Raw genomic sequence first — 25,261 nt, 5'->3', positions numbered from 1 at the left:
GTGTGTATGCCCAGTAGTGGGATTGCTGGGTCATATGGCAGTTCTATTTCCAGTTTTTTAAGGAATCTCCACACTGTTCTCCATAGTGGCTGTACTACTTTGCATTCCCACCAACACTGTAAGAGGGTTCCCTTTTCTCCACACCCTCTCCAGCATTTATTGTTTGTAGACTTTTTGATAGCAGCCATTCTGACCGGTGTGAGGTGGTACCTCATTGTGGTTTTGATTTGCATTTCTCTGATAATGAGTGATGTTGAGCATCTTTTCATGTGTTTGTTAGCCATCTGTATGTCTTCTTTGGAGAAATGTCTGTTTAGTTCTTTTGCCCATTTTTTTTGATTGGGCCTTTGTAGGGATGGATGTTGGAAGTGGGAGCTTAAGGTCTGAGCCTTTGGAATACCTGTGTGGCAGTCTAGCAAGATATGAATTCCGCCACCTGTTGCAAATACAGCATGCTTGCCAGCCTGTGGTACCTGAATGCCAGTTAAAGTGGCTGAGTAATAATCAGCAAGTAGTCTTAAAGGTAGATGAACCCTAGAATGCTTGAGGGTCAGTTTCCCACTGTGAGAGTGATTCAGCCTCCTAAATCCCCCTTTTGCTTTTTGTTTGGTCATATACATCCTTAGCTGTGGATATGGATGGGCTGGTTAAAGGGAGGCAAACAAAAAGAAAGTAAAAAAGCCACTTTGCTATTGCTTAATAGTTCTTAATGGTGACATTTGACAAATGAGGATGTTGAAATTTTCACTAATAATTAAAATTTCAGGAATTAACTAAGCATTTGTGTTAGCTCTGTTTCTCTTTATCAGGAATGAATGTTTTCAAATGGAAGTATTTTTTTACATAGTATGTGGTCTGATGTTTGCTGGCTCTTGAAATATTTCAGGGTAGTAGGGTAGTAATGTGGATGATGGTGAGTTGGTGCCTGGGTGGAAGGCTATAAATAACAGTTTTTAAGTTAATTTCATTTTTCCTTGAATTGCTTAAGTCCCTCTTTGGTTGGAAACTTGATGCACTTGGAGGCATATGCCCTCTTCCAGGCCACAAATGAAAGGAATACTATATACTCGGAGAGCACTTCACAACCATTGTCTTCTGTGATTCTTACAATCAGGTATTTTGATTGTCCTTCAGTAGATGATGAAATGGAGCTCCAGAGATGATAAGGGACTTATTCAGACTCACAGAGCAGAGATATTGATAGAGAGAGAAAGAGAGAGAGAGAGACACGACCAGATTTCAGAACTCTATAACTCTGGTGAGTGCAATGCTATTTCGGTGACACCTTCCATACTTTCCTGCCTCAGAAATAATTTAGCCTGACATACCTGGGCTGGGATGCATATAAAATGGCCTCACAGTATTTATATCAATTTCATAGGGCAAAGGGATTTAGGACCACTTTCATCGACTGTTCTTCCTACTTCCTGAAAAATATTTCTTATCAATAATGAGGCCAAAAAGCAGTGCTTTTAATGAAAAACTGATCTTCTAGCAATAGAAACTCCAATATTGTCAGTCCATACATCTGTAAATAAGGATTTACTGAAAAATCCAGTATTATGCTAGGTAGGCTTGGTTATAATTATGAATGTCAGTGAATACTTACTGGAGACTAGACCACAGAGTTTGTAGAAAACTACTTGTGGACCACCAAGAGTTCAGCAATAGAGAGGGAGAGGTAATGCTATGTAGTGGAATCAGATAGACCATGATTTTGAATCTGAGAGACATGTCCTGCTATGGAATACCTCTGAGTATCTGTTTCCTCATCTACAAAATGGATACATCTGTCATGCAAGGTTGATCCTAGGAATAATATGACATTATATAATGTAAGGGGTCTGAGACAGAGGTGCCCCCTGAATCATAGATCTGTTCACCAGATGATAATTGAAGAGTGACTACTGTAATGGCTTATATACCTGAGTGTGACTCCATAGACACTTACAACCAAAGAGGAATCTAGGCTGATGTCTGTGTAAAGAAGGCCTACAATGTGGTGTGGTTAGAGTATTCATATCGGACTTTTAAACAATGGAGGTGAAAGATGCCAAGATTATGGGTTCAGGTGCTGACTGATGTTGCTTGTGGAGATGGACAGAAGAATTGAATCTTTAGGGCTTTGTGATTATGCAGTCAATTCAAGGTACTAGAGAAGTGTAAGCCTGGGTAATGTAAGCCTGGGATGCTTCGAGGGGGCAGGAGATATTTGACTATGTCTGAATGGTTGACCTAAGATCTTGGTGTTCTTTCTGAGATTCTCCTGTGGGTAAAATGAAACCAAATATTGCTTCAGTTGTTTAGAAAAGCCATTGAAAATTTGAATTCTAATCCCATCTCTTACTCACAAAACCAGATGTTTTCCTAGTTAACAAAATCATACAGATCTAGTATCTAGGGCTAGTCAGGGCCAACACAGCATATATTAGGCGCAGTGAGGTTAAGTGTGTGTTTCTAATATGTAGTCCTGGAAAGTTCATTCGACAAACCCATTCAGAAAGGGGAGAGACCCACTCACAGCATAGCATGAATCAGGCCATTTAACCTTTGTCTATCACAAAGTCCTACATGGGGAAATTGCCACTTCTTCTTTTCTCCCCATACCAGAGACTGTTGAACATGGACTCAGTAGAATACTTAGATACAATGAAATCTATAGACGACAAGGATGACTGATTCATACAGTCAACTAATATTTGTTGTCTAGTCTTTGTAAGGTTCTGCTATAGGCATCCACTGTTAGGGAAATGAAAAAGATGTTCTCTGATCTCAAAGAATGCACACTGTAATGGAAAAGATGAGAAAATAGGTGACTTGTGGTATGGAGTGATAAATGCTACTATCAGATACAATAGGATATTACTAGGACAATAATATCCTAATGTATTTCCTACATTATATTTTCCTAGTTAATTAATTATTAATTAATCCACCCAAGAAACCAACAGTTATTAAGTTATTATAGAACAGAATGATGAGTGCTATGATGTGGTATTTAAAAGATTCATTAGAAATTTCTGTACTAAATCTTATTATTTCATATCCATTTTTCTGTATATTATTTCATTAAATCATTTTTTATTTGTTCATTAACAACCCAGAAGCATTTATTGCACACTTAGAACATGTCAGACCCTGTACAGCTTGCCAAGGATACAAAAATAAAAACACTCGATCCTTGACCCCAGGGAGTTTACAGGGAGACAGGCAAGTAAACAGTTGGTTTCAATTCAGGAGAACATCTCTTTCCTGAGCATATGTTATATTCTTACTTGCCAGACTGGAACCAAAGGTCACTACACATTAGCTTCCTCTGCTGAGCAACTTTGTAAACTCACTCACTTCATTAGCCTCAGAGTCAGTTACAAACCTTACTGGCAATGGCATTATAGAGGAGTGAGAACAGCTTTTCTCACAGCTCTCCATCATACTTTGAAGTTTATCATCATGGAATAGACCAAATCAGTAAGCATAGTTTGAGTGTCCACCGTGTGCTCAGCTGTGTGGTAGGTATGCTGCTGCTGCTGCTGCTAAGTCGCGTCAGTCGTGTCTGACTCTGTGCGACCCCATAGACGGCAGCCCATCAGGCTCCCCCATCCCTGGGATTCTCAAGGCAAGAACACTGGAGTGGGTTGCCATTTCCTTCTCCAGTGCATGAAAGTGAAAAGTGAAAGTGAAGTCGCTCAGTCCTGTTGGACTCTTAGCGACCCCATGGACTGCAGACTACCAGGCTCCTCCGTTTTCCCAGGCAAGATTACTGGAGTGGGGTGCCATTGCCTTCTCCGGTGTGGTAGGTATAGGGATCCTAAATAAATATAAGATGTAGCATCTGCCCTCAGAGGTCATAGTCTAATTGGGGAGCTATTTAAGATCACCTACATGAGTTCCTTATAAGCAAAAGAAAAGGGTTTGTAACCTGCAGAAACTTTGCCAGCCTCCTTAGTACTCTCCTGCTCCTCCTCCCCTGGCAGCCCTGCCATCAGTTAGATTTAGATTTACTGTTGAATTCTTAAGGTTTGGTGCTGATGTGAGGGTAACTTTGGCATCAGTGTGCAGACCTAGCCACATCTGAACATTGTTGACTCTAGAAACTGAAGGGAATGTGACTTTAAATGAAGTTAGGTAGGTAAAAGCAAAGGGAATGGAGCATCAAAACATTCAATATTAAAAAGTCAAATTTAAAAAATGCCTCACCAAAAAGAATGGATGTTTGACTGTTTCACCCCTCCGGAAGGCAGGAAAAAGTCCACCCAAGTCTGGGTTACCAGCAGAAGGAATGAGTTGCATTGGAACTCAACCTTTAGAATTACAGAGACCATCTCGCCTATCGTCATTTCCCTGTCCTCTGATGTTGGTCAGGAAATCACTTGTGTGGACTTTGTGGTTATGTATGCAAATTTGAGGAGGGAACGTGGAAGATGCTTTTGCTGTTTACAGAAGACTTTTGTAGAATTAGTGATGTCAAGTATCTCTTGAATATTTTAAATTGAAGGTGAGATTTGCATTATTTGGCATTTTGGTTTATTTAGTCCATACTTAGTGTATATATAAGAGAGTTTGTGTGTGTGTGTGTGTGGGGGGGTGGTGTTTGGAGTTTGGGGAGAGTAAAGAGAGGGGGAAGGAGGTTGAAAACATAGAGAATCGAGAAGAGGGAAGGTAGTTTTGTCAGATTGCTATGCTTTTTCTAAAATTATTCCAATTTTTTGGCACTTTGGTATGGCAAATAACTTTTCTTTCACTCTTATGGAATGGGGGCATGCCTCCCGGATACCTCTGTATGCTACAAAGTATTACTCCTTTGTACATCTGCATTCCTGCATTACTTTTCATCACCCAGCCCATGGTCACTTTTGGAGGAAGAAAATGAAACTCATTTCTTCTGCTGGTTTGACATCTCCCTGCCTTCAGAAGGGGTGAAGTAGCCAAACATCCAGTCTCTTTGGTGAGACATTTTTTAACTTGATTTTTTTTTCAATATTGAATGTTTCAGAGCTTAAAATTCTAAGCCAGTGATAGTGGGCAAGAGCTTCCAGAATTCTACTCATAGAGTACATAGGGATATAGATTTTGGTTTCAAACTCAATCTTGAGCCCTCTTTTCATTTTTCCTCTTTTAACTAGCCTACTGTAGCATCTTTGATATGAGACATTCTCAGGGTGTGTGTGTGGTCTGCTGTGGTCACTCACAGAGAATTTTCATAAGTAGCAGTGTAGTATTAAGAGCAGTGGACGAGTTTGCAGGACAAGGATGTATGTAACAGACCAAATTGAATGCTTCTAATTATCCTACTGAAAGCCTCAGCGCATGGTAACTTAGCTCAAATAATGAAACTAAAACATCCGTTAGGCTTTGGAGAAAAATAAGAAGGAAATAGCTCAGCATGCTTTGGTTCCTCAAAAGAGTTTTAAAGTTAGGGATCTGCAGTGCTTTGAGTGGAACTCTGAGCTAAGGTGTTAGAAAAGCAGCCCCAAACTTATCAGATGTCAGATTCAGAAGTCTTTAGAAAATTAATAGGTATGATGAGACTGGTTTGGATCGCAAGGTAATGACACAAATCACCACCTCCAATTAAAACAAACCAAAAAACCCTTCAGTGAGCAATTTTATTGTATTTTCTTCATTTTGAACCATCTGAGTCTTATCCCTAAGAGTTGAAAGTACCCCCTCAGGCTGCAGAAGGAAGCAATGGAAAACAGTGCAGCCCACATCTTCTCAAGGCTCACTCCAGTTTTCTTAAAAAAAATCAAAGGCTCCACTCTGAACTGAGAGACACTCTAGGGCCACCCATTGCCTACATTGCATCTCATTGGTCTGTTTCACATCTAGCCCAGGCAGTGCATTTCCCAGAGGGGATCCGCTTGCAAGATGTGTTCCAGAATAAACTGTTCCTCTGTTGTCTCCATGCAACTGCCACAGAACTGAGTTAGTTTACACTAGTATTTGCTAATTTATTATTATCATTCCTTATTGGCAATTAACTGGTTACCTTAGAGATCACCTCTCTCCCCATACACCTTCACTAAAGTTGAGCTCAGCCAGAGCACTTGCTAATGATCCTGAGATTTCTCTCCCTAGGAGACTGGAGGCAGGACATTTTCCATAGTGGTCTCTGAGACTTTGGAATTCCTCTTATTAGAGGACCACTTGTTTTGGGTCCCAGTAGACCCACCTGGGTTTTTCTCTCAGTCAGATTTCTAAGGCGAGAGGAGCTGCAGACCTCTCCCTCCTTAACTTTGCCCTAGTCTTTGTGGTGGCTTTAGTATATCATGCTCTGAGGCTGAAGCTATGGGGTGGGGGGATTGCTTATTAGGAATTGGAAGACTGCAAGAGGATGAAGTCACCTGCTGGCAAAGCTGGAGTCTTTCAATTATCATCCTGCAGTGGATCTAAGGCATCTGCTTAAAGTTTGAGATGTTTACCCCTCTGTATGTGTATCTCAGCTTCCAGGGCTTAGGGGAGGTCAAGCTTGGCTGGATCAAATGTCTCAGATGTGAGTAAATGAAGCCGTTTGTACAAGAGGCATGTGTATGAGAGGCAGGAGGTTGATTCTGGAGAGGCCATTTTCCCCCACTGAGAGGAGGCTTGATTTCTTGATGTGTGACTGGCTGGCCTTTAATGTGAGCCTCATTTACTTTGAACAATTGGGAAACTTGAAGTGAAAGTCCCAGAGGATCAGTTGTTTGTAGAGGAAAATGCTCTTCAAGTTACATTTCCTGTTTGGCTGTTGTGTAGTTATGAGTAGTCTTTGGGTGGGCTGCATGGTGAGGGTCAGTCTGCTTCCAGTGGGTATACACTGGTGGCCAGTGCCTCCCTGTGTTTCCCCCCCACCCCCTCGCCCACCAGGGAACCAAGAGGAAAGTACTGCATCCTGAAGCTGGAGAACAGCTCTGCCAGTTCTAGGAACTTGGGCTTCCATGAGGAAATCTCATTTGCTATTATTCAGCATCATTCAGGATTTTGCTTCAGGATATTGGTTAGGACACACAGCTCCACATCACTCCTGGAAGAGGTATCAGAAGGGATCAGTGTTTCTACACTATAATCATGAAAATGGAGTTGCAGAGAAGGCAAATGACTTACCCGGACACACGTCATTTAGGGCCAAACTGGACTCCATTTTGCTTGATAGCAGTTCCTCTGTTGCAGTTTCCAAGTACTTTCTGTCACAAAACAGAAAATTTGATTGGACTCCACAGCAAGACCTGTGGCTACACCTTTGGCTGGTAGTTGTATTCCTGAAAAGTTGTGCAGCAGCAAAGTATTTGTTTTGTAAATTAGACCCCATGTTAACCATAGTGGTGGCATTCCTATCAAAACCCTGTGGTGAAGTCTTTCATAAAGGAAAGAGCCCTTGCATAATGTGAATAATCAACTTCTTACTGATTTCCTTTGTAAGTCTGGATTTTTCACATCTTGTTTGCTTAATGTGCAATTCCTCACACTGGCAAGATTTACAAAGCCTTTGAAAAATGTAATTATGTAATATCTAAAATATATGGTGTCCAGAGGAAACAGATAATATCGCTCAGACTTAACAAATGTTAACATTTATATTTGCTCCAGATTTTTAAAAAAATTAAATAAAAGTTTAGAGCTATCCTCTTCCCATCGTATTCCTCTCCCTCCATTCATTCTTTGTAACTCTGTAGATGGAAGAAGAGAAACCCACCAGGAATATTTTTGGTGCTCTTTTGCCTTGGCCTCCTGAGCTCGCTTCTGAAAGGGAGGGCTCTCATTTTTTTTTGCTCCAGGTCCTGAAAGCTTCCAAAGTCAATATTGGTTTCCTGATTGAGTAGAGCCTGGGAATTACTTTGGAAAATGAAAAGGTGATCTTAAACTTTCTTTAAATTCAGCTTTGGGGAGGGAGAAAATTACTTTTTGAAAAGAAAAAAAAATGAGAGTAAGATTGACAGACAGATGTCACAAGCAGATATCTTGAGTTTTGAGCAGACCACTTGGTATTGAAGCAGGCAAGAAGTTTGGTGTGAAGTCTGCATTTTCCTTGAGCTCAGTGTTCATGGACTAGCACCGGGGCTTCTTCATGTCAGATGCTTAAGCACTGCCGTGATGTGCATGGTCTTTGGATGCTCCATTAAGTCTCTAAGTGCCAGGGTGGCCAGATTTTAGCTTCTCCCACTGGGGCCCATCTGGTCACTGTTCTGTGGCAAGCTGCTTTCCCTCACTGCCACCAGCCCTGGTCTTGGCATTCTCTGCTTTCTGGATTATTTTTGCTCCTAAATTTGATTTTCAGAGCATGAAGGGCACTTCGTCTCAGATTGTGTAGTTTGCTCTTCTGAACAAAATGGATTCCCTGTGTAAGCTGGTGGGAAGATATGTTCAATCAAAAGGTCAGACTCTTCCTTTAGGGGAGTGTGTGTGTGTGTGTGTGTGTGTGAGAGAGAGAGAGAGAGAGAGAGAGAGAGATTGAGAAAGAGAGAGAGAGAGGGAACATATCTGCTGTCTCACCCACTTATTCTTCCTCTGAGGTGATAGAGCCTTTGTGAGCTGGCCTGATTGTACACGTCTATGATCTTAGGTTCTCAGAGGCCCCCTCCCCAATCTTTGATACTCTACTGGTTATCTCCCTGAGGAAATGCTTATAAGCCTCATCACAGTGGGGTGTGATTCCCTCAAATGTGAGATCAGAGCACCCAAATTCGATATAGCCCAGGGACAGATCTCCTGGACACTATTTTTAATTGAGAGCTCTGAGTAGGAAGCAGCCAAATAATCATTGCTGTGCATACAGTGAAGTTTAAGAAAACCTTATAGGGAATCTCAATTCTTTGGAAATTATTTTCTGAGGCTCAGTTTCTTTTTGTCTTTTTGGGCATAATTCTGTTTAAAGTCTTCCTCTTTAATTCACTTGGTTCAGGAAAATCTGAGCTGGCTATGTGTACAGGTACTTTGCTGCAAAACTGTATCTTTTCTAAGTGAGACATATGAGTAGGGAGAGTAGATCAGACTGCATTCCTAGTGGTTGACTTAACCTTTAAGCAACTTTAAAAAAAATTGGTGGCAGTGAAAAAGATAATCTTCCTGCAGTGTAGGAGACTTGGGTTTGAACCCTGGGTAAGGATGATCCCCTGGAGAAGGAAATGGCAACCCACTCCAGTATTCTTGTCTGGGAAATCCCATGAACAGAGGAGCTTGGCTATAGTTCATGGGGTCGCAGAGTCGGACACAACTGAGCTACTAACACACACACGCACATGCACACATGCACACACACAAAGATGCCTGTAATCTAGCATCCATGTTTGAAACTTGACATGCTTTAGGGTTGCAGGGCTCTGGAAATGCAGGGACAAACAGAAGCATCTGGCTATAGGTAATGTTGAATGACTTGCTGGAAGACTGATTCCCTTCTTTGTGCTGCCAGGCACAGAGGCCATAGTGAGGACACAGGTTCGCCGTACTCAGAACACTGGCATTGACTCTGATCTCACCATCCTGGTCATTTCTTTAATTAGTGCATTTCCATTTTCTCAAGTATAGACTTTTGAGTGGTAGAGTATGCTAATTGCAACATTTGTTCCTAAGAGCTTAGGGGAGAGAATATGATGGCCTTAGTATTAAATAATGGCTTTTTATAGGAAGATTTTGCCTAATTTTTTAATTGCAAAACAATTGATGATAGTTATGGCTCCTTAGAAACAAATCTCAAATACTACATAAGAAACACCAATTTTCTTGTGGTTTGTGAGCCTGCTAATGGAATGTGTGTTCTTACACCTCTAGGTCACTCTTTCTAATTTTGTCTTTACTAGTAATTCTTTAGAAATGGAAAAAAAGGTGTGTGTTTTGTTGCAGCAAGACATACAATAAGGAAATGCCTCAAATGGAAAGATAATTAAACTGCTTTTGTACAAACTCTATGTTGTGTAATGGCATGATAGAGCAAAATCTTATAAAACTGATACACATCTGATTATCTAGCTTCCTCAAGAAGCGACCTTGGAAGGTGGAGAAAAAATCCGGAACTGCAAAGGTTTGTCGCTGTGCATGGTGTCATATTTAGAGACATGGCATCAAAAAATATGTGTGACACATGCAATACCTTGCTTTCCTCACCTTCTGAGCCTAGCAAACTCTATTGGGACAGTTATCCTTAATGTGCATGTCATTCCCTAGTCACTGTTTTCCCAAAGATAATCTAGAAATCCGCAATTCTGTAATAGGAGAGGAGGTCACTAGCAAAATAGATGAAACAATTAAAAACCTCATAAAAGAGGAGCTTTAGTTTATTGACAATCTATTATTACTAAAGAAATCAGACTCCAAGACCCTGAAAATTCTGAAAAATCCAAACAGATACCAAATGACACCAACCCTGAAATAAATATCCGAGGGGACTGTGTCAGGAGAGCTCCAAGTTCTCTTGTAGCTCTGAGTATGATTTTGAATTTTGCAGCATTAGTTTGCAGGGCTTCATTAAGGGTTTGAGTCTTTGTGATGACCGTGGCTGCTCTGTAGGTGGTATTGAGACTGAGGGACTTAACTATGACAGGTGACACAATACATATGGCCCTTTAGCTTTTACATGAGGGCAAGATATTCTGTGTCTGATGTGAGTCATATGTATATCAAAACTTCATAGCCTCCCTATTCAGATGGATCTCCTTGTTCAATGTGAGTTCTGTCATAAAGGAAGCAGTGAGTACACTAACTTTGCTTCAGTTGGTCTGTATTTGTTCTAAGGATGAGTAGAAGATACATTTCTCCTGCCTGGCAAGCTAGACCTTTGAGAAGAACACAAATTCACTTAAGTATAAATTACGTTGCTTATCACACTACCAAAAAATTCACAGAGCTGTAAGTCACCAAGACCTCCTTTTTAAGTTTGGTATTCTTGAGAACTGTTTTGTATATCATGATAAATTAGCTAACCTTTCATACTGTCAAAGGCCAATGTTATGGAAATAAGCAGCTTTTTATTCCATTCTAAGGTTAGTCTAACTGAATTATGCAACTTCTAATGCAATTGCTTGAAGCTTCTACTTTGAAAGTTTTCTCATTTTAATACCTTGCAAGAGACATAAATATTTTTTAGCTACTGTTTATGCTTAACAATATATTTTCCTGATCGTCATTCTTTTTGTGGGATTTGTTGGCACAAGAGGCAGTTCACCATGGCTTTGCTCACTTTGCTGTTTGATATAGATAATCAGCAAAGAGCTGAAATTCAATAAAAGCATGTATTTTTGCTGTTGTTGTTATTTTTAATTTCAGGCCATAGCCGGATAACTGAGCCCTATAGAATCAATACACATGGGGGCACTTGAGGTTTTGCTTGAGAGCCAAAAATGAGGTAGATTTTCTTTTAAAGCAGATTTGATTTCAGAATTATTAAACTCAATGCATGTTGGAGGCTGGTGGATTGCATTCAGTAGGATTTGGGGCACTATCTGTAACAAAGCAATCTATTTCTTTCAGGATGTAAACTGCTATTTCAGGGGAAGGAGAGGTCAGTAGGGAAGCTATTGGAAAGCTCTGTTTTACTTTTAAGCTCCCTGAAGAATATTTTTCAGGGGCTTCTTGAAGGCAGGGCCAGTTCCATGCAATTCCTTCTGTACAGTGTCAAGTGTTATTATATTTTGTTACTCATGAGTTTATACAGTTTCTATGGTGGTTATTGTGCCCTGATCTTAAAGGGTATTCATTCTAGGTAAAGCTTGGCCCTCTGTGTGGATTGCTTCCAGACTTTAGTGAATGGACTTACTGTTTAGTTAGTTAGACTTTTTTCAAGAGAATATGTTGGCTTAAAAATATTCACCCATTCATCCATCCACCAAATATTTGTGTATCATCCTTTATTGACCAGCGTGTACTCAGCTTTGTTGGATAGAGGAAGTATAAGCAGTACTTACCCTCATAGCTTATACTGTCATTGAGGAGACAAAATGCGAAGTTAAACACATTTAAAAAATTAATGGGGAAAGTAAGGATTATTCACTAAGTGGTGCCATGTAATTGATTAATAATTTAAAAAGCTTTTATTTCTCACTATATGACAAATTCCACATGGGTTAGAGAGTCAAAACTTAAAGATGAAAATTCAAATAAAATTGTTAGAAGAAAACATAAATATTCACCTAGTCTTGAAATTGTGAAGAACTTCAGAAGCATAAAAAAGTAGTGGAAATGAACACAAAGAAAAATACCAGCAGCTCTGACTACATAAAATTTTAAAATATCTGTATGCCCCCAAATATCAAAAGGTAAACAAAAAATAAAACATAAACCATAAAAACATTTTCAATTTACATTCCAAAGAACCTATATTTATTACTCCTACAAAAACTTATAAAGTTCTTACTGTGTTCTTGTCACTATTCAAAGTTCTGGAGATACAACAGTGAACAAAACAAAGTCCCTTTCCCCACTAAGTTTATATTTTTATGGGTACAGACAAACAATAAACAAATAAATATATAATCTGTTAGGCTGTGATATGGAAAAAAATAAGGAAGGGTAAAGTGCACATGTTCTACCAGGAATGAGTGTTCTCTAGGAAGGTCAGGGAAGACATTTTGGATAAGAGGACATTTAAACAATGCCCTTAAAATATAAAGAGCTCTTACAAATCAATAAGATAAATACTATAATGTAAAAATTATAAAAAGAATACAAATAGGTTATTCATAAAGAAGTTGTACAAATTTCCAGTAGATATGAAGATATTTCAATCTTAATAACCAAATAATTGCAATGGAATGCCATTATCAACTTTTAATTATAAACACTATATATACTTATTAAAAAGTCAAGCAATACAAGAGTGTATGAAATAGAATTGAAGTTTTCACAACTCTCTTCTCACCAGTCCATTACCTCAGGGAAACCATAGACAACAATTTGATGTACAAGGTGTCATTTTTTACTTATCAAATTAGGAAAGATATTAAAAAATTATATTCAGCATTGGCAAGTTTGTGGTTATCATACATGGAGTATAATTGATAGAATTAAAATTAATATAATCTTTCTTGGAGAAGGAAATGGCAACCCACCTCAGTGTTCTTACCTGGGAAATCCCGCGGGCAGAGGAGCCTGGCAGGCCACAGTTCATGAAGTCACAAGAGTCAGATATGACTTAGCGAGTAAACCACCACCAAATATGTACTGTTTCTTCTTCTGGAAGTTATCCTAAGGAAGTAATTTTAGATTTACTTAGAAATTTATGTTCATGGGTATTAATTTCAACATAGTTTGCAGAAATAAAATATAGGAAATATCCCAAATATCATCAACGTGTGAATGACTAAATATATCATGGTACATATATTGCTAGAATAATATGAAGCCTTTAAAATAATATTTTGAGGAATATTTAGTGACACAGGAAAATGCTTATTTTATACATTAATTGAAAAAGATCAGTAAGCAAAACAGCATGTATAGATTGATTCCAATCATTTAAAGAGATGTTTGCAGAGAAAAAAATCCCTGGAAGGTAAATTACCAAAGTGTTAATAGCTACCTAAGATAGAGAAAATCAGTAATTAGCCTCCAACTAATAAAAATAAATGGAAAAAAATACTTTTCTAATTTTCCAGTTTTTGTACATTGAATGTGTATTATCTTTGACATTAGAGAAGAATTACTTTAATAAGTTAATTACTATACTACACTGGAGAAGCAAATGGCAACCCACTCCAGTATTCTTGCCTGGAGAATCCCATGGACAGAGGAGCCTGGCAGGCTATAGTCCATGGGGTCACAAGAGTTAGACATGACTTAGCGAGCAAACCACCACCACCACTATACTACCCAGTAAATATTAAAGAATAAAGAGGTGGCGTAAACAGAACTGTAAGTTATTATGAGGAGGGGCAGATCAATTATGCTCTTCATTTTCATTTTTCAGTCAGATTATACCTTCTAAATATTTCTTCTTTTTCCTTTTTTTGAGATCTCTCTAAGATGATAGCAGGTATAAAGGTTTACATTTAAAAATAACCCTTTTCTTTACAGTTTACCTTTTAAATGTGAGAAATTATATTATGAAAAATATTTTTTCCTCCTTCATTCTTCTTGCTCATATATATACACTTACAAAAGTAAATTTATTTCACCAGTGTTAGACATCTGGTTCACAAATTAGGTTTTGAAGTAGTAACATTTAACTTTAATCTGTACAGATTTTTAATACTATAAAAATTATATAGGCCTTTTCTAAGGGCCAGTTTTGGCAAAATATATTTTTCCAGTGCCCTTTCCAGGACCAAATAGCCAATTTGAGGGAGAACATTTTTATACTCCTCAGTATTTGGTTTCATGTTTGGGCTTCTTGGCTCTGAGGCATAAGATAGCCTTTACAATTTGGAACAATAAAAAGGAGGGAGTTAATGAGTTGGCGGTCATGCAGATACTCAAAGTTTAAAATTCAATCTTGACTAAATGTGCTGTTTTTTTTTTTCCCAAATGGAATAAGTTCAATCCTTTTAAAAATAGGCACATTTATTTGATTGCCTCTTCATCTAGTAGCCTAACTTTAAACAGCATATATACAACAAAACCCAGTATCCACTTTTTAAATGATGACTTGTAAACTTCTCACATACTGAGTACTGTCTTAGATGTAAAATGACTATTCAGTGGCCCTGGGTAGATATCCGAACTAGATATTGCAAAAGAAATTCTCATTACAAACAAACAAACAAACAGATGTTTCACATCCACCACCCCCGCTCCCATCCCAGACCATAGCTAATAGATGAGAATGTCATCTGTACAATGTCATCCTGATTGTAGATGAAGTGTTTGCCTTTTACGGGAAAACATCTGTGACCTAATTCTATAGTTTGTCCCTTGGATAAATGGAGACTATGGACTTCAGTAGGACTGCATTTCTTATATGTGCAGTCATTTGACTAGATGAGTTTTGATTCAAATTACATGTTATAATTTTATGTTATAATATGGAGTATTTGATAGAAATAAATAACTTTCTTTTTTTTTTTAGTGTGGTCACAGGAAGAAGGGACTAAATATTAAGAGCAATTAAAGGAAACACCATTACCTTCCTTCTGACCCTTCTCTTTTCTTAGATCTTTAATGAAAATGTCCTCATTTAAAGGAATACTGAGAAGGCTTGAAACTTGATTATGAAAAGATCCACATTTTCCTTCATATGGCTTAAAGATGAGATTGTTTGGATCAGAAAAGTCTTCCCAGGAAATTAAAATATTTAATTAATTTTAAGCCAGGATTTGAAAGAAGTTAATGTGATAAAGCAGAGTGTTCTAGATGAAAAAATTAAATGTAATATTATGTAAATTCATATCACCACTAAAGTGAGTACAAATCTCCAGAAGGTGTTAAGAAGATTGAAAGCAAGAAATTTTGTTTACTGAATTCTGATCCTATAGGCACTTGCCAATCAGTGGGGGTTTGGTACTATATGTAAAGAAGCTAAACACATGCTGCTGTCAAGTGTGTGTGTGCGTAAGGTCTGATTCTGATCTTACCTACAGGCCATGGATAGCTCTAAAGACCTTGAAGTCCTCCCTGCCCTCCACTTTCCATAGTTGTTTTTTGCCCAGGACCCAAGAACATAATTGATTAGACTTTGTGGCTGAAAAGTTCTTGTTTACCAGTGCTATTATGAGAGAGACTGAGCCATCTAGGGAGTTATAGACACACAAAAGCCCCCTTCAATAAATGGTAATCTCTAATGTGTTAGTATCTTTAAAGACACATCTGCAATTGTTCTGAGTGAATGTAGTATACTATCTGACTTTCACTTACCAATTATTAAGAAACCTACTCCTCTCAGGGGAAAAGTAGGCTGAGTTCTAATGTTTTTTTTTTTTTTTTGTCTGCACCATAGGACTTGCAGGATCTTAGTTCTCCAATCAGGGATCCAACCCATGTCCCTTGCAGTGCAAGTTCAGAGTCCTAACCACTGGACTACCAGGGAATTCCCCTTAGTGTCTTCTTTATTGTTGTTCTTATTGGTTACTCATTATAAAATCCATTTTCATTGTGAAGACTATGGAGAAGAACAGAAATATTTGAGGAAGTTGGAATATCATCCATAATTCCACTACTCAGGAGCAACCACCACTAACTTTCTGTTCAGTGTCCAATACAAAATAAATGCTTAATAAAAATTAGTGAATTAATGAAAAAACTTCCACATTTTTACTATTTGGAGATTAGAATCACTTTAGTTGAGATCATTCTATTTCTTTTCACATCTTTACATTATATCATAAGAGTTTTTTCTATGTCATTAGAAAACATAAGCAAGATATTTTTTGGTTGTTGAATTGTATTCTGTTCTGTAGATAGGATTAGTTAACAACCTTCAATGTAGTCTTTTAAGTTATTTAAATTTTTGTTGTATTATAAAGAACACTGTGATAGATATCCTTAAATATAAATCTCATTGTAATCTCTGATTATTTCCTTAGAATAAATTCCCTAAAGTGAAGTTGTTTTATCTGAAGGCCTATATTTTTTAAGACTTTTGGTATATATTTCTCCTAGAAAAGTGCCAATGTACGGTCCCACCAACAGTGTATAAGAACCCATTTCACTGTACTCACAAAGCATCATTATAAAATATCATCACCAATTTGATGAAGCCATGGGGAAACAGGAAGTCTCACATTGTTGTTAGGTGTATAAATTGTTACCAGTCCTTGGAGGACAATTTGACAACATTCTTCAAAATTGCAAAGGATATATTTTGACCTAGCAATTATGTTTTTATGATATTCATTCCATAGATACACTTGACAATGTTCAAACTTATGTAAATACAAGATTATTCATTAATATCTCGTTTGATATAGCAAAAATTAAAACAATACATGTCGAGCAATATAACCTTTTCAAAAATGAGTGTTTTATATAGTGTTATTAAAAGACATATAACATATATTGTTAATTAAATGAAAGGAAGATTCAGGAAGATGTATAAGCACACTATCATTTGTAAAAAAGGAGAAAGAAAGAAAATATACATTTTATTGTTTTATATATGCACAAATTGTATGAAATGAAAAACAAAGTTAATTAGAATGGGTACTTGTTGGGAAAATGGCAAATGAGAAGATAGGGCACAAGAATGGGAGGGAAAATGACTAATTCTGTAGATGAAAATTTGTATCTATTTTTAGTTTAAATTTGTATTTCTTCGGTTTTTTTGAAAAGACTTTCATATCATTTATTGCAAAGGTTTTTTTTTTTTCAGTGCATTGTATGACTTTTAATTCTGTTTATGCTTCTTTTTTATTTACAGTGTTTTGGAATCATTATATATAAAAAATACATCAGTCTTTTATTCTGTGATATCATTTGTTACTTTAAGCTATGAAACTTTCTCCCAACCCCAATATTATATATATATATGTGTGTGTGTGTGTGTGTGTATTAATATATACAATCATCTCTTGGTATCTGTGGAGATTGTTTCTGTGGATGCTCAAGTCTCTTATATAAAATGTCATAGTATTTGCATATAACCTACACATCTACACATATACTTTAAATAACCTCTGGATTACTTAAAATACCTAATACAAGTAAATGCTATGTAGATAGTTGCCAACATGTGACAAATTCAAGGTTTGCTTTTTGGAACTTTCTGGAATTTTTTTGAATATTTTTTATTTGTGGTTGGTCGAGTTTGCATGCATATATGCATGTATATATCACATTTTCCCAGTAGTCTTCTGAATTCACTTTTCTTTACATTTTAAATTCATTAGAAATTTATTGTGGCATATGGTTGGAGGTGACTGTAAACATTTTTCTAAATGGTTGGTTGGTTGACTTTATATCATTTATTGTTTATTTCTCCTCCTTCCCCACTGCTTTCTCGTACTTCTCAAAAACATTATATATTAAGTTTTTATATATACTAGGTACTTTCCTGAGTTGTTAATTTTTTCCTATTGATCTTTGTCTACTTTTCTACTAATATCACACTGATTTAATCACTGATACTTTATAGTGATTTTAATAAATAATAGCATTTGTTTCTCCTTATTTATCTTTTTAAATAAAAATTTTGTTTTTCTGTATTTTTTCAGATACACTTTGGAATCTTGTTAAGTGTAAAAATAGTTATGTTGAGATTTTTATTGGAAAATGCCAATTGATAAATCCATTTAGGAAGAATTGACATGTGTATGTTGTTTAGTATCTTTTTAATGAACAGAATATCTTTCCATTTAGTCATGCTTCTTTCATTCTGTTATCATCATTAAATGTATATAATTCTCCTTGTTAACCTTATTTTCAACTGTTTTATCATTTTTTTTTTGTTATTTTGAGTGGGCTCTTTACCCCATTACATTTTTTTCTGGTAGAGTGTGTAAGAGAGGTCTTGACATTTGCAGCTATATTTTGTATGTAGCTTTTTTTTTTCTTAGACATTGTTTTCATTTGGGTGGTTGGGAAACAAAAAGGCAGGATTTGGACTTATACATCTAGGCATAGAATAGTCAGGATAGTGGTAAGTGCTTGATTCTGGATGCAGACTACTAGAATTCTAATGAGGCTAGTCTTTAGCAGGTGACTTTAAGTGAAGTTATTAATAATCTCTGAGCCTCAACTTTCTTATTTGAAAATGAAAATAATACAACCCACTCCATAGATTCTTGTGAACATTTAATGTGAGTATTCAAGTACCTGGCACATAGTAAGCCTTCCACAAATACTAAGTAGCTGTTATTATCATCTCTTTATGCCTAAGAAGACATCTAATTTGTACTTCTACATCTGAGAAGAGGCAATGATTCTCATGTCCCCTAACCATGTACTGTAGAGGGCAACACAATCCAATTTTGAAATGAAGGAAAATTTCCCTTTGCCTTTATTTAATTATTACAAATGAATTCCACCCTATCATATGCTTTTGCTTTTAGTTACATGAAGTCCCTTTTACATGACAATATTTGGTTTTTTCATTAGCGGCTCCTTCAAGGTTTCTCATTGCTCTTTACTATGATACTCATATCTAGTTCAACTGCAAAGTTGGAGGAGGTCCTAACATGAATCAGAGTTAGCTAGATGTGCTGGCAGGAGAGCAAAAAGCCCCTCTCTGAAGTTATCTCCTTGTATTTTCTTTCCAGAGTCAGTAGATATCAATTTAGGCCTTACTTGGCGTTTTTCAACCTTTCTCCTGTGTGACTCTGTGCTGGGCATCTCCATTAGCTAGGAAGCTCCAGTTCCATGGACCACTGGCTTGGGGTTGTGACCTGCACTTCAATAAATACTGCCTCAAGCCTTTCTTCTCCTGTGACCTGCTGCTTTTGCAGACCTGGGCTCTGTTTCGGGGCCACTGCTTTTTCTTCTCTCTTTCATACAGTGACTTACAAATGAATTTTAAATAGTCAGTTCATAGTGAGGAACTTTTGAGCTCATGTTCTCAGGGCTGTGCTCTGTGTCAGACATGCCTGCCTTCCACCCAGGAAACCAGTTCCTGCGTCTCTTATTGAGGGGTATTTTATACTCTTTTCTCAATTTTAAGGAAGGACTATAAGGGCCAGGACAGGGGCTTCAGTTCCACTTTGGCCACTCGGGGACCATTTTACACTTTTGGGAGCTTTAGAGAAATGCCAGGGGTGGGAAGGGAGAACAAAACTTGATTCTCTATTTTAATAGTTAATGTGAATGAAAAGTGTGAACCCTGGCAAGTGCAACTTTACTCCGAGTGAATATATTTAACCTGAATAGAAAGTGTGAACCCTGGCAAACATGGTCTCACTTACCCTTTGGCACCAACAAAACAGTAGATAGCTGGGTGCCATGATTTCCTAATCAGGTTGTGCGTAGCCCTGATACACTAATTTGCTTTTTTAAATGACTAGATATTGTCCCTATAGAGTCAGCAGTTGAATACCAAACACTTTCTGTTTATTAAAGGATAGGCTGACAGGATTTTCTTTTTTAAAAATTTCCTATCTAGCTTATAAAGTTGTAATCCATGTGTGTACAATTAAAATGATATCCACATACAGCTCAGAGTTTCCTTTGAATTCTTACTGGCTTTGGTGCATAAGGAAGGTTGTTGCTTTGCTGTAAACCACAGACCCAGAGTAAACCTCAGCTGTGCTGTAGCTATTTTGGACGACAAGTTTCTAGTTGCTTGTGTGTAATTGCCCATATTACATCATCCTAACTATTGTGAAATGTGCAAAATACAAAGCTTATCTAACGATTCATTTCAGGTGGACAGTTCTTTTTAATGTCATTTTAGAAGTAGTTCCCTGAACAAAACAGATTCCCCCCTTTGCTCTTGCTTTCTTGTTCAGTCCAGCGGTAATTTAGTGATTGATAACAATGCAGCAGAGCAAAGAGTATCATATACATTGTGCACCATAACCTTGACAGCCTATTTAAAACATTGTATGAGATGTAGTTTCTCTTGGTGCAAATAAAGAACCAAGGGGAGAAAAATCCCCTCCACATCAAATCAAGTAAGAATTAACCCCAAATGAAATTTAATTTCCCTATTGCTGAGCGGCAGAGGAAAAAAAAAAATCTACTTTCAATGATCACAAGAAGCTTGGATACAAATCACTCACTGGTTTCAGTGTTTCAGTTTGTCAGATTATGCTGTCTTTTGTGATAGTAAATATATGCCAATACAGAAAACTTTAAAATGTCTCTGTTGGTGGGTTGCATTAACCCATTTTTATGTCAAGTAGGTGACATTGCACTAAGCTAAGACCTTCTGGTATTTTCTTACCAATGCTAAACATATGCAGGTTAGGTAATAGTTTATGTTTATTCATCTATTAGTGGGGGGGGGTTAAAATAATAACATTTATTTTTGGTCATGAACTTTGTGTACCACGTAGACAGCATAGTTTAGTAAAAAGCCTTATAGATAATATTTCAAAATGGGGAAAAAAAAGATTTCTTAGAACCTAAAGGTCAGAAATCAAATAATTCTAGGCCTGTTTATTGCTGAATAATGGACTTTGTAAATACCATATGTGACTATTAGATCAAATGAGAGTACATAGAGTTCAATATTAATTGGGTGAGCATCAGCTGATGGCCTGTTTGCAGGATACAATGAAATTATGTTTATCAATATAATGTTTTATTGATTCCTTGGTTTGAAAATTAAATAAACATAGCATAAGCACTTGGAGTGGTAAGTTGTAGCAGAGAACAAGACTTTCATTTGAAATTCGAAAACAGAAGTAAAGGTGATTGAAGCAGAAAGCAGTCTGTGGCATGAGATATCTGCCAGCGTTTCTCGATGTAACTAAGTATATCTGGGTGTTTGGGAGGAATAAGAACCAAAGAACAGAGATGTTCCAAAATGTTTTTCAAGCCTTATGTCAATATTAGAAAATCCTTTTCTTGAATAGTTTAGCTTGCTTTACTATGGATATATTCATTTTATACTTATTTTATACTTTTATAAAATATAAATATATATATAAACATATACATAAAATATGTATATACATAAACTTTTCCTCCAGTGTTTTCTTAGTATTGTAGATACTGGTTAATGTGTGGTTAGCAAAACTGACATGGTCCCTGCCTTTGTGAAGTGAGGAGACAAAAACTCCATGGTAAAATTATAGTGCTATGAAAGAAAGATCATGTTATCATGAAGGGAAATGGGAGAACCTGAGCTAGTCTGGGGGATTAGGAAAGTCATCTTTGAGTTGACACTTAAAAGGTGAACAAGACTTGGTGATGCAAAAAGGTATGGAGATGGTGTGATGGTTGAAAGCAGAGAAAAGGAGTAGTATGTGTGAAGACCCAGGTGGGAAAGAGCTTGGTGGAGCTGGAGTGAGAGGACCAGGAGAATCTAAATAGGTGGGTGAGTGGGAAAACATCACAGGCTGTGGCTGGTGAGGTGTGGATCTGGAATGAAACCCTCTGCTTAATTTCAGGGGACTGTTCTTCCCACCCCAGGTGGCTTGAATTTGTTGATGTCTTGAATCCCACACACAGCCTTTGGTTCAAAAAGTGGAAACAGGCTAAGGCAGGAGAGTAGTACACAGAGACTACTGTGAATTCTGCAGAAAACAAATTCATCTCAGAAAAGCAGCCATGGCAAGGATCAATTTTAAAGTAAAGAAAGAAGCAGCCTGCAGGCAGCTTCAGATGGATGGTTTGTGGTTCAAGCCCATTCTGCTCGATAGCCTTTTGTATTCCTGCTGCACCCAAACATATTAGTGAGTAGTGTACCGGTGGACTCTGTGAGATGGTGTTTGTGGCACACACCAGGCTTAGCTAGTTACATTTATGATGTGGAATCGGAACTGTTAAGGCATTATTAATAGAGAAGAAGGCAAGGAATTTCTCCTTTTTATCTCCCCTCTGGATAAATAGACAGCAGACCCCAGAGAAGAAAGAACTCTTTCTTTCCCTATGTCTTGGCTTCTTTCTCACTCCTTTCGTCTCCAACTTTTATTTTTTTCTATGAAGTTCTGCTTGATAGTCAGCAGAGGGCGCACAAATGCACTAAAATGCAGCCTTTATTCCTCTGGCCACAGTAATTACATTGTCTTTATCTCTTCATCTTTATATTCCTTAGAGACAGGGATGCGTCTTGGCCTTTTCTTTTTGTAATATTTCCATCAAGGGCAATCACTCCCCACAGATTTTGGAAAGGTGGGAAAAAATTACTGTCTAGATAAAAAGAGAAAGAGAGAGAACAGGATTGTATTCCTGATGTGTGTGGGTTAGTAGCTCTGTCGTATCCGACTCTTTGAGACCCCATGGACTGCAGCCCACCAGGCTCCTCGGTCCATGAGATTTTTCAGGCAAGGATACTGGAGTGGGTTGCCATTTCCTTCTCCAGGGAGTCCTCCCAACCCAGGGATCGAACCCAGGTCTCCTGCACTGCAGGCAGATCGTTTACCGACCGAGCTACAAGGGAAGCCCCTGAGATATGGGAACAAATTGTGTGTGTGTGTGGTGTGTGTGTGTGTGAGACAGATCTCAAAGTTGCTGGTACCCTGTATGACTCATTTCGAAAGGACTCATTTTGCCAATAGCAAGGCAGAAAGTCTGGGCTCTTCTTTGCTTTCCCTGGACTGTTGTCCTCATAGCAGCTGCCCTGCTTGCTGACATGTCCTAATAATGAGGATGATGTGGCCAGGGGGAGATTCATCTTCTTCCCCAATATGACTTCTTCATTGAATTTGTTCCTTGCTGAAGTCCAAAGTGGATTGTCTCCTCTTAACTATGTGCTCTGTTCACTCTGCCTAAGGTCAGAGAATCCAGCTGGAGCCTGTCTGCCTCCAACATCACTGGCTGTAGAAAGTGATCCACATAAGTCTGTGACAGTTCTGTGCATGATGTGTGAGAGGCAGATGAGAGCTAGTTTAAGTTCTTCCAAAGATGTCTTGGTGTGGCATTGCTGACGAAGGTGGAGAGTTGTTTGTGTCAATGACATAATAGGAGAAGACATTCAGAGTCCAGCTGCAGGGAGTGAGGTGTGTGGCTTAATACAGGTTTCTGACAAAAGCCCACGCACTTCACATTCTTCTGCCCCTAGTGCCAATCTCCTTCTGATGTCTTAACCTGACTTTTGTTCTGCTTTGCTCAAAGGTTTCTGGTGCCACAAAGAATTGCTTGGCTGGGTAGTAGTGATAGTGGCTAACACACTGATACTAGTGCAGGGCACTTTATAACTAACTAGTCTTGTAATAACTCCGCATGAGAAATGAATAAGGCTTAGTTTAGCATATTCTCCTTATTGTTAAAGTATCAGGCACAGTTATAGCTTTCTCATATATAATAGTGATAGCACTGAAAGGCCATTTTTCATGTAAATTTCCTGACAGTGAGTTTGGAAAAGAACTGTTGAAGAACAGGTTATTTAAAAAGCAGAATGATTTCCCAATAAAATGCCTTTCAGCTTTTCCCTTTGGGGCTCTGGGCTGCCCTCCTTGTCTCCAAGATCCACGTGGGCAGGTTTCATGTTAGCTTGTGAGCCCAGTAGAAGTATTCTTTCTTTCTATGCCAGCAAAACACTAATACTCTAAACACAAAGGACATTTAACACAGTAACTGTTTCTGATGGAGTGAGTGGTGCTGCCAGCTTACTGTCTCTTATCCAAGAACGGCTTCTGTTTGATGGGAGCAAGGTTGGGAGTCAGGCCCAGGCTACTCCTTGGTTTGTGCGGTATACATAACCAACTTAAAAAAAAAAAAGTTTGTATAGTCAGCGTCATTCCTGCCCTTTCTCAATAGACTTGCAATCCTAGGCTGAATATTTATCGGGCTTGGTTTTGTGTCTTTGGAACAAAGGAAACTTCCAGTGACCAGTTTGGTTAATCACTGATGCTTATTCCCTCTTCCCTACTATTCCTTATTGGGTTTCCTTCTACTCCAGTACATTGGATTTCCAATCACATCAAACCCTATTAGGCTGCCTTCCATTGATAGCAGATTAGATTCCCTTACACCTCACTGCCTAGCAGGATTTTCTTCTCCACAATGTGGAGAGTATTAGATTCCCTTACATGGGTTGCTGCTTGTTAAATTGTGTTTGGTGCTGCATAGTATTGAATTCTCTTTCCCATCAGCAGTCTCTGGGTTGTTAATTACACACTTGCAGATTCACTTCTCTTGCATATTCTCTAATGCATAGCTCTCCATGAGCTCTGACCGTACACTTCAGTGCCTCAGGCAGCTCTGTCTGCTCACAGGTTTTGATCAGTTCAGCTATGTGGTTATTGAACATCTGTGTGTCAAGAGCCTGCAGGATTTATAAACATGAGTGGGGAATGATCTTTGCCTTCAAGGAGTTTACAGTCTAGTGGTCAGGGAGAGGACAGGGCAGTGCGTAAGATGTGTGTGCATGAAGGGCAAGCATTGATTTTACCACTTTGCTAGTAACAGTTTTTACTTGGCATAATTAAAGAACCTTAGAAGGCAACTTATTCCTTATAATGGCATGTTTGCCAGCACTCTGTTCTATAATGAAAAAAGAAAACATTTGGAAGCATATTTGAGTGAAAGCGGACATTTTATTGGGTTCTACTGCAGGTATTGGCAGAATTGCAAAAAAGAACTCTGGGGTCTCTTAACACACTCAATCGTGCTTTTGTCATATTAGAACTCATATGCTTCTAAGAGGTACCCATCAGGCATGGAGTAATAAAAATTCATATATAGTCTACTCTCTAATAGACCTTGACATTACATACAGACTAGGGTCTATGTCTTTTTCTTTTGACACCAAAATATGTACAGTTTTATTCATTCTTGGAAGGGAGGAGACCAATGGTAATGGGAAATGGAGTCAGTCATGGTT

General features: G+C 37.9%; 1 protein-coding gene across 1 annotated transcript in view; it reads left to right on the top strand.

Annotated features, from left to right (window-relative positions):
* Positions 1-25,261, top strand: part of PCDH19 (protocadherin 19) — a 123,438-nt gene that overhangs the window by 6,028 nt on the left and 92,149 nt on the right. Inside the window, exon 2 of the mRNA XM_043459796.1 lies at positions 354-523. Within this exon, the coding sequence (XP_043315731.1) occupies positions 354-523 (170 nt within the window). The remainder of the gene's footprint in view (positions 1-353; positions 524-25,261) is intronic.

The sequence above is a fragment of the Cervus canadensis genome, chromosome X (assembly GCF_019320065.1).
Source record: "Cervus canadensis isolate Bull #8, Minnesota chromosome X, ASM1932006v1, whole genome shotgun sequence".
Taxonomy (NCBI): domain Eukaryota; kingdom Metazoa; phylum Chordata; class Mammalia; order Artiodactyla; family Cervidae; genus Cervus; species Cervus canadensis.
This window is presented reverse-complemented; position numbering and strand designations above follow the sequence as displayed.